Raw genomic sequence first — 12,418 nt, 5'->3', positions numbered from 1 at the left:
ACCTCAACATTCATCTTAAATTATATGGTGGGAGATAAATCATAAAATCAATCCTTAAATTATACGAAGGGAATAAATCATAAAGTCAATTCATAAGTAATAGATGACTAAATAAAATTCAAATAAGGTCGATCACAATTATCAATAAATTCTATAAAAAGGGCATACCCAAGCACCCCACAAGTTGGCCTAAATCAAGAAATCAAGTAGACCATCATGTGAGAGGCGGTGACCAGCTCAAAGCCAATGAGCGGTCAGTTTAAGATTTCATGGGAAAAAATGGAATACGTACTGCAAAAACTTCCAAATACTAATAATAAAACAACAAATTGGAAGAAATAAATATACGACCCAACGAAATCCAACCAAACAAGATATGGCATGCGGATAACTAACCACGTGAAGTAGGCTACAAACATCTTCAGGAATGGCTGGTTTGATGACTTTATATGCTAAAACAATTCATATCGACCCTTAGCAATATTCAAAAAAATTCACAATTCTAGAATATTTATACATGCATTTTTTTTTTGTTTTATCACAATGCATTGTCATTATGACAGGAACTATATATGAAGAACTGTAACCATGCATAAGCAATACTAGGGCTACAAAGGATCATAGTCAAGTTCACATCTAGTGTAGTATATCTGAACTTTGCACAAAAAGACCCTAGATGAGTCTTACCTTAGATCATACCTGTGACTTCATAAACTAAGTCTTCTTTTTTGGAGCCGGACCAGGGACACCTTCGAACAGATCTGAAAGCAGGCTCTCCAAATCATCTGATGTATACTTTATATATTTTGTTCCATGTCTTCCACCATCTAATTGATTGCCATACCTTCCCATAAATGCCCGATACGCTGGGATGACCTTCTCTGATATTGAAATTCTCAGTTCTTCTCGGAGCTGAGGATCCGGAACCTTCCAAGTTGTCTGAACCCTATAAATTTCGTCAAATGCCAAGTTGAAGTTTTTAAACTTCTCCTTTAAAGTGACTTTCAAGACACTGCTGGAGTTACCACTCCCAATTCCTTCATCCTTCAAACAAGACAAGGCTTTGGTCCAGGAAGTTCTAAGGTAGTTTGTGGCATATTGCCGGATTTGGACGAGGCGTTTTCTTATCCAGTGATCTCCCAAAAGCTTTCCGAGATCTGAATCCTTCACTTTGTTGACAATATAGTGTATATTGTTCATCAGAAATACATACTGCATCGCTCCATCTTCATCGGTTTTAGATTTCTCATCCAAATTAGATTCCAAATATGAAATTATCAGAGCTGTGCGGAGGCCTAATGGAGTCATCTCCAAATTCTCTCCATCAGAGTTCCTATTGTCATAACCTTCACCATTGCCCTGATCACTGCCAATCTTCCCATCATCTAAAAGAAGATTTAGGGTATTCGTGTATTCTGCAAGTAATCTCACATAGTTCATCACGTAACGAGTCATGGGATGAATCTCTCCTCCTTGTGTTGGCTTCCGAGATGGCTCCTTCTGAATTGCACTCCCAAACCCCATGAGAGTTCCTTTTGCTGCCTCGCCTAATCTTTGTAGAATCCCTTCTGCCTCTACACATATAAGGTCCTTTGGGTCTCCGACAAACAATGTCTGAAGATCTGGCAAAACATCGGCAAGAGCCTCATACATATCCAGGATACCAAAGAGCTTTTCAGAAGACCACTGGCATATGGTAATGGCATCACCGAAGTTGAGTAGTTGCATGACTGGCCCCTTCACAGTCTCTATGAAACACTCTTCCTTGAGCTCCTCTGAAGACGCGAGAATCTGGTCACAGAGCCGTTTCTCTCCCCAGAGCAGAACTCGAACGACTATCTTCAGGGCCTGAATCCACTTCTTCATCTTGTCATTGAGCATCCGCCAATCAATTCTCTGTACCTCCTCAATGCTCATCCTATCGATGCCAAGAATGGAGAGGCACTCATCGAGGATATCCCGTCGTACGGTGCAGAACACCTGATGAAGCTCACGGTCATACTTCGCCAATAGCATATAGTCTGCGATCGCATTGAGATCAGGGACAACTTCCGGGTTGATCAGATCTAAGCACCGCTCGTCCGCCAGACTTGTTCCGGATCTATCCTCAGGGCTTCCTTCCTGCTGCTGCGGTGGGGACTGGTGATGGTGGTGGTGACTTTCATCTTCAACGGAACTCTCAAAGTCATCTATGGGTTCACCTATGTCAGATGCAAACGAAAGGGAGGGACGGCGAATGGAGGAGCTCAAGTAGTTGGAATCCAAGGGGACGGCGTGGCGCACCATCAAGTTACTAAATTCCTCCTCGAGCCGGGACATTGCCATCTGGAGCGCGATCTCCGCACGACTGACGAGGTCGACAGTGGAGCCGCCTCCGAATCCCGGAGAGGTTTTATACTCTACTAAGCGGATGAGATCACCAACCGCAGCGAGGTACTCCTCTGCGTCCTCGGTGGAAGACTCCCACACGAGGGAATCGGATGCATCCCAGAAGCGTACGACCTTGTGGGCAGCCTGGAGTCGGATCTCGGCCTCCGAGGGATCGAATCGGTCCCCATCCGGATTCCCTCCGTCATCGGCGGCGGAAGGGGGGAAGAGGTCATTGATTGTGGAGAGGCGATTGTCGAAGCCTGAAAGTATGCGGATCATGTCTTCGGCGGTGTTCTTGGATGAGGCGAGGCTGCTGACGATGTGCTTCGCCACCGCGATCACCTTCTCCTGGCCGTCGCCACTGGCCGCGGCGGTCGCCATCACTCCGTCGGAGATCCGGTGGTGGTGATCGATTTGGAGCTACTTCGGGGCGGTTGGAGTGAAGATCGGGGGAGGCAAGGGCTAGGGCTAGGGCTAGGAGGAGCAGGATCAGGGAAGACTTGAGCAGTCAGTCGTCAATGTGAAAGGGAGGAAGGGGAGGGGTGACTATGGCTGTCATCTCATCTCATACTTTTTTTTCTTAAATTAACAAATAAGCACTTTTCTTTTACAGCGACGCCCGCCAAATTACCTACGTCTACGTGACGGCAGTTGAGGGCAGCCTTTGATTGTGGGCCCAGGCCCAGGATAAGGCTGCTCCCTAGTAAAAGGGTTTTCAGCTCACGGACTACTGCTATGCTAAAATCTAAATCGTCTAGCCTATCCCATTATGTCCACCTTTGTTATTTTTTTATCTTTAATATTATTTATTGGCTCTAAAATTTAAACACTGTGTAAAGAGTTTCCTATAATCAACTCGCATGGTCTTATGGTTTATGTTGAAGGTAAGATCAAGAGAAAAATGGCTTGTATTTTGTATTCTGGATGTGAGTTAGTTGATTCTAATTTGAGGGATGATATAAATGCATTGTGGTAGAAAATGGAAGTATCGACAATTTCACATTTTAAATTTTACAATATCCAATATGCACATTGTAGCTTCAAATTTACCAAAGAATTTCATTAAAGTGAGATGCTAAAATAAAAGAACCCTTCTCTCAAATAGCTCTCACAGCAAGCAATGTATCGCCTGAAATGAACTATGCATCATCAAGCCATTCATCCATGAATGTAAAAAAAAAACGAAGGTAAAATCTTACAATGATGACTTCTTCTGTGTCCATCTATCATCACTGAGTCTAAGATCACACTTTCAACACTCATCACTGCGCACTAGTTTCTTCAGTTATCGTGATTTACCTCCTTTGTGAAGGCCTTGGGCATGGTGCGACGAGAGCACTGGGGACGAGCGATATCACATTTTTTACCACTTTCAACACTCACATTCACACTTCTATATTACTAGTTAGGATGTACATTATTATTACAATGTACGAGTTTGTAAATTATTATAATAATGAATAGTGCATTGAACCACAGTTGGACCCAGCGCAGGAGGTCTAAAATTCTCCAAGTGGTAAAAGATGATTCATTCGTCTTATATTTTCATTAATCTATTTTTAGATTTATACGGAGGAGATAAATCATTGGTGCTACTAGACATTATTGTAATTGACTAAGGTATGGAAGAGGACATGCTTGAATGCGCCAAATTTCAACCTCAAAATTTTATATGACAATACTCTATATTTTAACCATCGCACTGTCATGAAGGAACATGTCTAAAACTCACTAAGATGATATATGAGATTGTTGATGAGTTCATAATACATTTATCAATTCATCTATAATTTTGGATGACCAATTTGATAAGCTTTTGCCCCTCAGAGTATTCTAAGACCACTAATGAATTTAAAATACCTCTATTAATTAATCCACTATCAGTTTAGAATGTCACACCCCCAAAGGAGTCCCTACCAAAAAATTTCAGTAGCATCTCCCCTGTACTAGTGACAATCTGAAACATACATACAAACAAAATACATCAGCCACATGCGGTTGGAATATATACACAACCACGTAGTTTATATTCAGTCTACTCGGCTGGAACATAATAAAACACAACCACACAGTTATATATATACAATGAACAGCCCACTTGGCTGCATTAAAAACCAACATAGTGGAAAAACGATAACGGAAAGTCTAATACAACACAAATCAACACATTGCTAGCCGGCTAGGCTTTATACAACAACCACAACAACAAATACAACAACACACCAAATACAGCAAATACCAAATATAAATAAAACATATACAAAACTCGAAACGATCTTCGGATGTGACGTAGGACCCGGCAGACAGGATACTCCGAGTGACACTCCAAACATCTACCTGAAAACATAAGATATATATACGGTGGTGAGTATAGGTAACTCAGCGGGTAATAGACAGGATAGTGCATGGTCTATAAATAAACATGGAGATCAAAGTATACAGTCTTAGTAGGGAATAAAGAACATGATCATACTAACATATCTAATGAACACAACTACCAGTACCAGTCTATCTCACATGGTATAACGATCATAACTGACATACAAAAACTGCACATACTACAACTGACAAAATGATAAACACATACCCAATCGGGAAACGACACATGGTACAATGATAAGTAAACTCACCGGATCTGCAACAAACTCACTTATGACACCTGTGCAATAAAAATACAACTGCATATACATGTAAAATAAATGACATGTATGCAGCATGACAACCATATGCAACAAGCATATCTTAAACAAGTGCAACAACCACAATCACATGCATCTAGTATCTACTAGGTATGTATGCAAATATATCTCTAAAGAAACACCGTACATCATATGCAAAAATGCGTATGTGTGCTCTATGGTCACCCCCGCCACCTCTCTAGACACCACAACCCCTGTATGACCGAGAGGCTTGGGTCCGTGACAAACCGTACTAGCCTCCCGTACATGCACCGCTATAGGCGGCCGAAGCAGACGGTAAGCTAAGTAGTTATCTAACTATATAGCTAAGGGTCCCTGACCACTCACATCTCTAGCCCTCTGACTACTGTACCCTCAAGACTCACTACTCCAGAGTGGTCGAGGCTGACAGAACACTGAGCGACTGAGTAAGCGTGACAGGACTAGCTCTACTCTAAGCTACCACTCTCCAATAGTGGCTGAATGGACAACTATAAAAGACTGACAACCCTCTCAACCACAAGGGAGACGATAGTCGTCAGTATGCAATGAATGATGAACATGATATATATACATAATCATGATACAGACACCGTCATCATCCATGCAAACTCTAAATCCACCTAAGTACCCCACAACATGAGTATAATCGTCATGATACCTCCACATATCCCACCAAACACATATACACAACTACACATGTATAATCAACCAAGAATCTCCAATAATCCCCCTAGATACATGTACACAGAACGTAGGTATAATCAACATGTATCCTCCAGTAGAACACATCAGACATGTGTATATACCACAAATATACAATCAACACAACTCCTCCAATCATCACACCAGATAATGTATACACGACATACAAATGGACCATCATCATATGAACACCACCAACGAAGTATCCCCTATCATACATACTCTACATGTAAAAATATCATAGAGTATAGATAATCCAAAGTGTAGACTGTATATGAATTAAATAGAATCACAAGGGTCAAGCATAAGTATCAAGCAGGAAAGCAACAACCGAACACGATATAAGGTAAAGCAGCCTAAATCATCACATAACAACCATGCACTAAGCTCAATAAAAATCTACATAGAGCCAAGGAAGGAATACCCGCCTTTATCTGTCGACCGTGATAAACCAAACCCGCGTCAAGACACTCGTCTCAAACAAAAGTCTTGCAATACAGGATGTATAGATTTAGCTAATCACGTATAAATTAAATAGCTAAATCAAATCACCAAATCTATTTAGGGTAACTATAAATCGAATATGCTCCTCGATTAACCACCTAACTAGAGTTAAGTCAGCTTAACCCTAATTAATCCATCATCCTCCTTAAATTATGTTTTAATCTCTCTAATTAACCCTAATCAATCTTACACATACCAATAACGATCATGTATATATCTACATAAATCATTCACCAAATAACCATTACAAATCAACTCCAAAACTTACCCAAATCCAGAGACTTCAATGTTGACTCATCCGAAGAAGCATGCTACTGGAAACTCCTGGCCAAAACTACAACAAATCCTTCTACATGCTTCCATGAGCTCTAAACTAGACATACCTAATAACCATTAATAATACTGATAGAACAAAGCAATAATAAGAAAAATCTAGAGGTACATCACCAAAGGAAACTCACCTTGATGTATAGACAATAAATCTGAAGCACATATCCCAGCAAGAACACTGTCCGGAAGCTACAAAAGACAATATTCACCAATCCTCTCCAAAAATCAGTCCAGAATCCAAATTATACGGCAAAGAATTGCTGAACTCTAACAAACAAATAGTACTCACCTAAATCAATCCCCACCTCTTCAACCGAGACCTCAACAGCTACAAGAAGTGAAGAGGCAGTGAACGACAACAGAGAAGGTCCACCGTACACCGATCCAATGCTTCATCTAATCCAGAACAGGTAGATCATCACAAACAAAACCAATTACACAAGAATTCTTGAATCCACAAAATTTCCCGTCAAAGCCTTACCTAAATCGATCACCTACAGCTGGTGTCGCATGATCCACCTCAGCTGGTGATGATCTAGTTCGCCCCCCAGCGAGCAGATCGAAGAGGAGAAGCGAAAGGGGCTCGATCGGCCGGGAAAGATACGAAACAACTTCTCCCCGTCGTGCCCTAGCTCCGCTGGATCACCGTTGATTGCACGCAAGAAACAGCCACCGAGACGTCTGCACAGCCGAAGATAATCGGCACCCCTTTGAGTTCCAGCGGCCTTTCTTCAGGCAACTCGACGAGGACGAATCGCGGGTAGGAGGAGATCCCCGTCGGTGTCGGGTCATCCGTGCGTGTGAGAGAGCGAGAGGAAGAAGAGAAAACTGCAAGAGGAAGAATGCCAACTGTGCTCACACAGCCGATGGAGTCTTTGCCCTAACCTCATGTGAAGGAAGATGGCCGACGATCACGAGCTCGACGTCGACAATGGAGATGAATCGGAGAAGGTGGAGGTTGCGCGAGAAATGGGAATCGGGAGAGGAAAATCCGAAATTTAGGGATTAAGTTTTTAATTAAATGCTTAGGTTAACTTAATTAAATCCTAAGTTAACTCCTTAATCAACTTCCACCTAAATGGTGTCCCAAGTAGGTCTCCAACTAGCCCTGAAATTCATCCTCTTAAAATGAGTCATATGGACTCCATTTAAATCCCGAGAAATTTCTAAAAATTTTGAAAAAATCCAATAAGATTTTCCGTCCAATAATATTTATTATTTAATTTTACGACCAAAGTGTGAAGTTTATCCAAGGTGAAGAAACATAGATTACTGGAAGACTATGTGAACTTTGCATTGTGTTGACGTGTTGTATCACAGATAGAGTTGGTAAAAGGTAACTTCACTCGCCCTTAGTATCCCTATTACTTAGTTTCTGAGCTAATACAGAGAAGGTAAATCATGGATAGCTACTAGTCCTTAGAATAGTGACTGATACATGAGGGAAGTATTTTCCTCGACTATGTCAAATTATATTATGAATAGAGCATATATATAGATGGATGATAGATTTGGATGGGAGCAAGTTACCCAATGCTATTTCACTTATTCTCATAGCGATCGACTATAAATTAATCTCGTGATTTATCATCCTTCACATAATCTGGGACGGACTGTAAAAAAAAATATTTGGGATGAACATAATACATTTTTACTATAATAATTTGAGTATCACCAAGTAGTGATCGAGTACTCGCAGATCAATTTTAGGATTCAATCAATGACATGCTTATGTCTTAATTCGGAGCATAAATTAAGCTCCAAATAGCAAATGCAGAAGTAATTTGTTCCATTTACTTATGTTCTGATTCATTCATGGGCATCACAAAAGATATAATTATAGGACAAAATAATCTATTACCAGAGATATTAGGAAATTAGTCGAATTTAAATATACCAAATTAAATTCAATTTATCTGTCGAGATGACCTGAGCAGATAATCTCAGGCTATCAACAAGGGCTGATTTCTACCAAGTGCTGAACGTAGATTGCACAGTATCCGAGCGAGTTGAGGGGCCGAGCAAGCAGATCGGCCAAATGTCAGACTAGGCAGAGGGTCGAGTGGTCTAGTGGACCGAGCGAGCGGCTGAGCGAGTGACCGATTGAGCAAACCGAGTGAGCAGCCGGATGAGTGAGAGACTGAGAGAGCATACAGTCGGACGGGCTTACGATCAAGTAGACAAAGAGGCCGAGCGAGTGAGTGTTCAACCAAGTGGACTAAGAGGCTGAGCGATCGAATGACCGAGCAAATGAGTGTTCAGCCGAGAGGACTGAGCGAGCTGCTGTGCGAACTGGGAGAGCGGCCGACCGAACTGAGAGACCAGATAGGCGTCCAGCTGACTGGATATAATGGATGACCGAGTTAGCGGTCGAGCGAACGCAAAGGCTGATCGAGTTAGTGGCCGAGCGAATGTGGAATTCGAGCGGGTGGATGGACCGAGGCCTATGAGGGTTTACAGTTTTTTAGGGACGAGAAGACGAAGCGAAAGGTTGCTCGAGAAGGTCGAAAAATAGGTTCGAGTGAGCCCTATTTCTGATGGCTGAAATCACCCAAGCGAACGGTGCTGGAGCGAACGAAGCCAAAACCGGAGGCAGTCAACAAGGCTGTTGACTTGCTAAACTGGTTCAGGCACCTGCACTTGGTCCAGGCGCTCGGACCCCCCGAGGCAGCCAGGGCACCTAGGGTTCGTGCCTTGTCCATGGGCTGATTCAGCCCTGTCCGGGAGCCTGGACCTCGTCCAGACGCCCGGACCAAAAAGTTTTTCGCTTTGCTAACTATCACGATCTGTTGCGATGTGGATAAAGTTTTATCCATGCTCAAGCACCCAGAATCCTTTCAGGTGCCCGATCAGGGTTATAAATACAGCTCTAATCCCAGTAGCTAAAAAGAACACTTGTAAACGATTCTTCTTCTATTTAGTTTTATAATTTAGTGCTTTAACTATTATAAGAGGATTCTCCGCCTGAAGGATATTTATAGTGAGCTTTTAGTGTCTTGAATTAGGAATCCCCTGATTGCAAACCAAGTAAAAACCTCTATGCCTCTTTCTCTTTTTAATTAGTTTCTTAATTATGTTTATACAAGTGGTTTATTATTATTTCCTATTATGCAGGGCAATTCACCCCCCTCTTGCCGGTTGCAAGGGACCAACAAGTGGTATTAGAGTAAGGACGTCTCAGAAGGACTAACCGCCGACTGAAGCAAACAAGACGATGGCTGAACCGAGCATTTACCTGCTTAAGTTCGAGGGAGAATTTGTGAACTAGAAAAAGAAAATAAAGGTATTTTTCAAAATGGATTTTGATTTATTATTAATAATGAAGTTTGGTTTTGTAGCACTAAAGGACAGAGAAGAATATCAGTGGACCAAAAAGGAGCAAGCCGATTTTGTGGTAAATGGTAAGGTAGAATTTCATCTGCTGAGCATTTTACCGCCACAAGAAGTCAACCGGATCAAAATCTACGAATCAGCCAAGGAGCTCTAGAAGAAATTCCTAGAACTATATAAAGGGACCTCAAAGGCAAAACTCACGAGATGGGATCTGCTCCGGAATCATATCAGCAACCTCCAGTCAAAAGTAGGTGAAATTGTCACACACATCCACTCAAGAATCAAAGAACTCATCATTGGACTCACGAATCTCGGAGAAAAGGTAACCAACCGAGATTCACTAAGGTACACACTTAACGCTTTTCCTATAACTCCTGAATGGTCAACCTTGGTAGATGCATATTATATTTCTAAGGATCTAGAAGTATATTAGAAAAATTATTTTCTACACTTGAAGTGCATGAAACTAGATGTGTAGATCTGAAGAAGGATCCCAAGTACAACATTGCCTTAAGGGAAAAAATGGACGAATTTGAATCTGAAACATCTCTCGATGATGATGAAATGACTTTTATGGTAAGAAAGTTCAAAAAGTATATTAAAACTAATAAGTTTAATCAAGTGCAGGGTAAAAGAAGGAAAAGAAAGGTAAGATGCTACCAATGCAATGAAGAATGACACGTCAAAAACAACTGCCCAAAACTGAAGAACATGGACAAGGATAAAGAAAAAGATAAAAGGACGGCCCAGAAGAAGTACAAGAATTTAAAAGCAACATATGATGAAACATCGTCATTAGACTCGGATGTCGTAGCCTATGGTGTACTTGCGTTGATGGCAAGTCATCAAGAAGACAATGGAGCAAGTTCATTGAAGATAAGCATTGAGAGCATCGATGAAGGGGAGTAACATCAAAAGAAAACAGTTCTACAGGGGAGCATTAAAGATCGACAAGGTAAATCAGGTATGGTTTCTACCTCCGGGCCAATTATTTAAATTTATTAATACTTTATCAAAAAATTCTTGAAAATTAGAAATAGATAATAAAAAGTTATAAAAAGAAAATAATGAATTAAAAGGAACCTTAGCAACATCTTGTCAATTAGAAGATTTTGACAAACTAAAAATAGAAAATAAAAATTTAAAAGAATAAATATAAAAATTAAAAAATTCTGCATATTTGAATGTTATTCTTTCAAATTTTAAAAATTATGATAGGCTAAATTGGTATTTTAGATATCATAAGGGTCAAATTAAAAAATTATTATCAAAATATATCCCTAATAAATTTTTGATTAGTTTTATTAGAAAGAATCTATATTGGATTTTAAAATCATGTTTAAATTAAAAATCATTATGCATGCTCTATTTTTAATTTGATTTCAATTTTTTTCTTGCTTAAAATCTTAAAATCGTCTAACATTTTTCGTATAAATTATTTTTGAAATTAAGTAGATATTAATTTTTTTTAAGAAAGATAATTACATCTCTTATCTATGAAATTTTTTTTAAAGTTTTTTGTTCATTATATTATTTTTATGAATTTTCTAATGAAAATTATTTTTTTAAATTTAAAAATATTTCTTAGGGTTATCATTGTGAACTTTATTTTTTCTGTGAAATCTTATCATTTTATCTATCTAAGAAATTTTTTCTTAAATTTTTTGACCATTAGTATTTTTTTGAATTATTTATCTAAATACACATTTTTAATATTAGAAATTCTTGAAAATGTAATTTTTAAAAATGTATTTTTTTTGTAAAAATACTTGCTTCGTTCCATTTTCAGAAAATATCTCAAGATTTTTTTAAACTAAGAAACTATTTATAACAATTTTTTTAAGCAATTCCATCTAGTTGTAGAAAAGAAATTATTACTGCTTAAATTAATTTCTCCTTGTTTATGGAAATTTTTTCCAACTTTGGATATTTCTGCTTAACTATTGTAAAAATCCTCAAAATTTTTTAACAATTAATAATAATTTTAAATATGTTATTCAAAAATGGTAAAAAAATTAGATTTTCGAAATTTAAAGTTGATGATGATTTTGAATAATAGTTACTATATTTTTATCCCTTTGACTCTGTTTTAAACTTATTTCAAATCATTTTAAGAGTACCCTTATTTTTAATGTAATCAAAGGGGGAGAATTAGAGGTTAAGTCTAGATGGGATGGTGCATTTTTTTATTTTTGCACATTTTTGTTAAATGCAAAATATGTACTTGCCATTTTTACTCTTATTTGTTTTTAGTTTATCCTAACTTAACTTGGGTTGCTCACATCATGGGAGATTGTAAGTATCCCGTGATAGTTTTGATGTGATCAACCAAGTCAAGTTAAATTCTATTATGTTTTGATGCCCTGTGTCTAAGTGTGCAGGAATTTAGGAGCATAGAAGGTCGAGCGAAGAACGCAACTAGCGAAAAGGACGACATGGGAGAGAGTCGACGGGCTCAGTGCATCCGAGGAATGAGGCACTGCGGAAGAGTACACTGG

The 12,418-nt window shown here is 39.3% G+C and overlaps 1 protein-coding gene across 1 annotated transcript; it reads right to left on the bottom strand.

The window, feature by feature from the left end:
* Positions 1 to 481: 481 nt before the first annotated feature.
* On the bottom strand, positions 482 to 2,933 carry LOC122055996 (exocyst complex component EXO70B1-like). Its single transcript, XM_042617719.1, has one exon. It carries the CDS (start codon positions 2,749 to 2,751, stop codon positions 715 to 717), a length of 2,037 nt encoding a protein of 678 aa, XP_042473653.1. The 5' UTR covers positions 2,752 to 2,933; the 3' UTR covers positions 482 to 714.
* Positions 2,934 to 12,418: the final 9,485 nt, after the last annotated feature.

The sequence above is a fragment of the Zingiber officinale genome, chromosome 3B, assembly GCF_018446385.1.
Source record: "Zingiber officinale cultivar Zhangliang chromosome 3B, Zo_v1.1, whole genome shotgun sequence".
NCBI lineage: Eukaryota > Viridiplantae > Streptophyta > Magnoliopsida > Zingiberales > Zingiberaceae > Zingiber > Zingiber officinale.
This window is presented reverse-complemented; position numbering and strand designations above follow the sequence as displayed.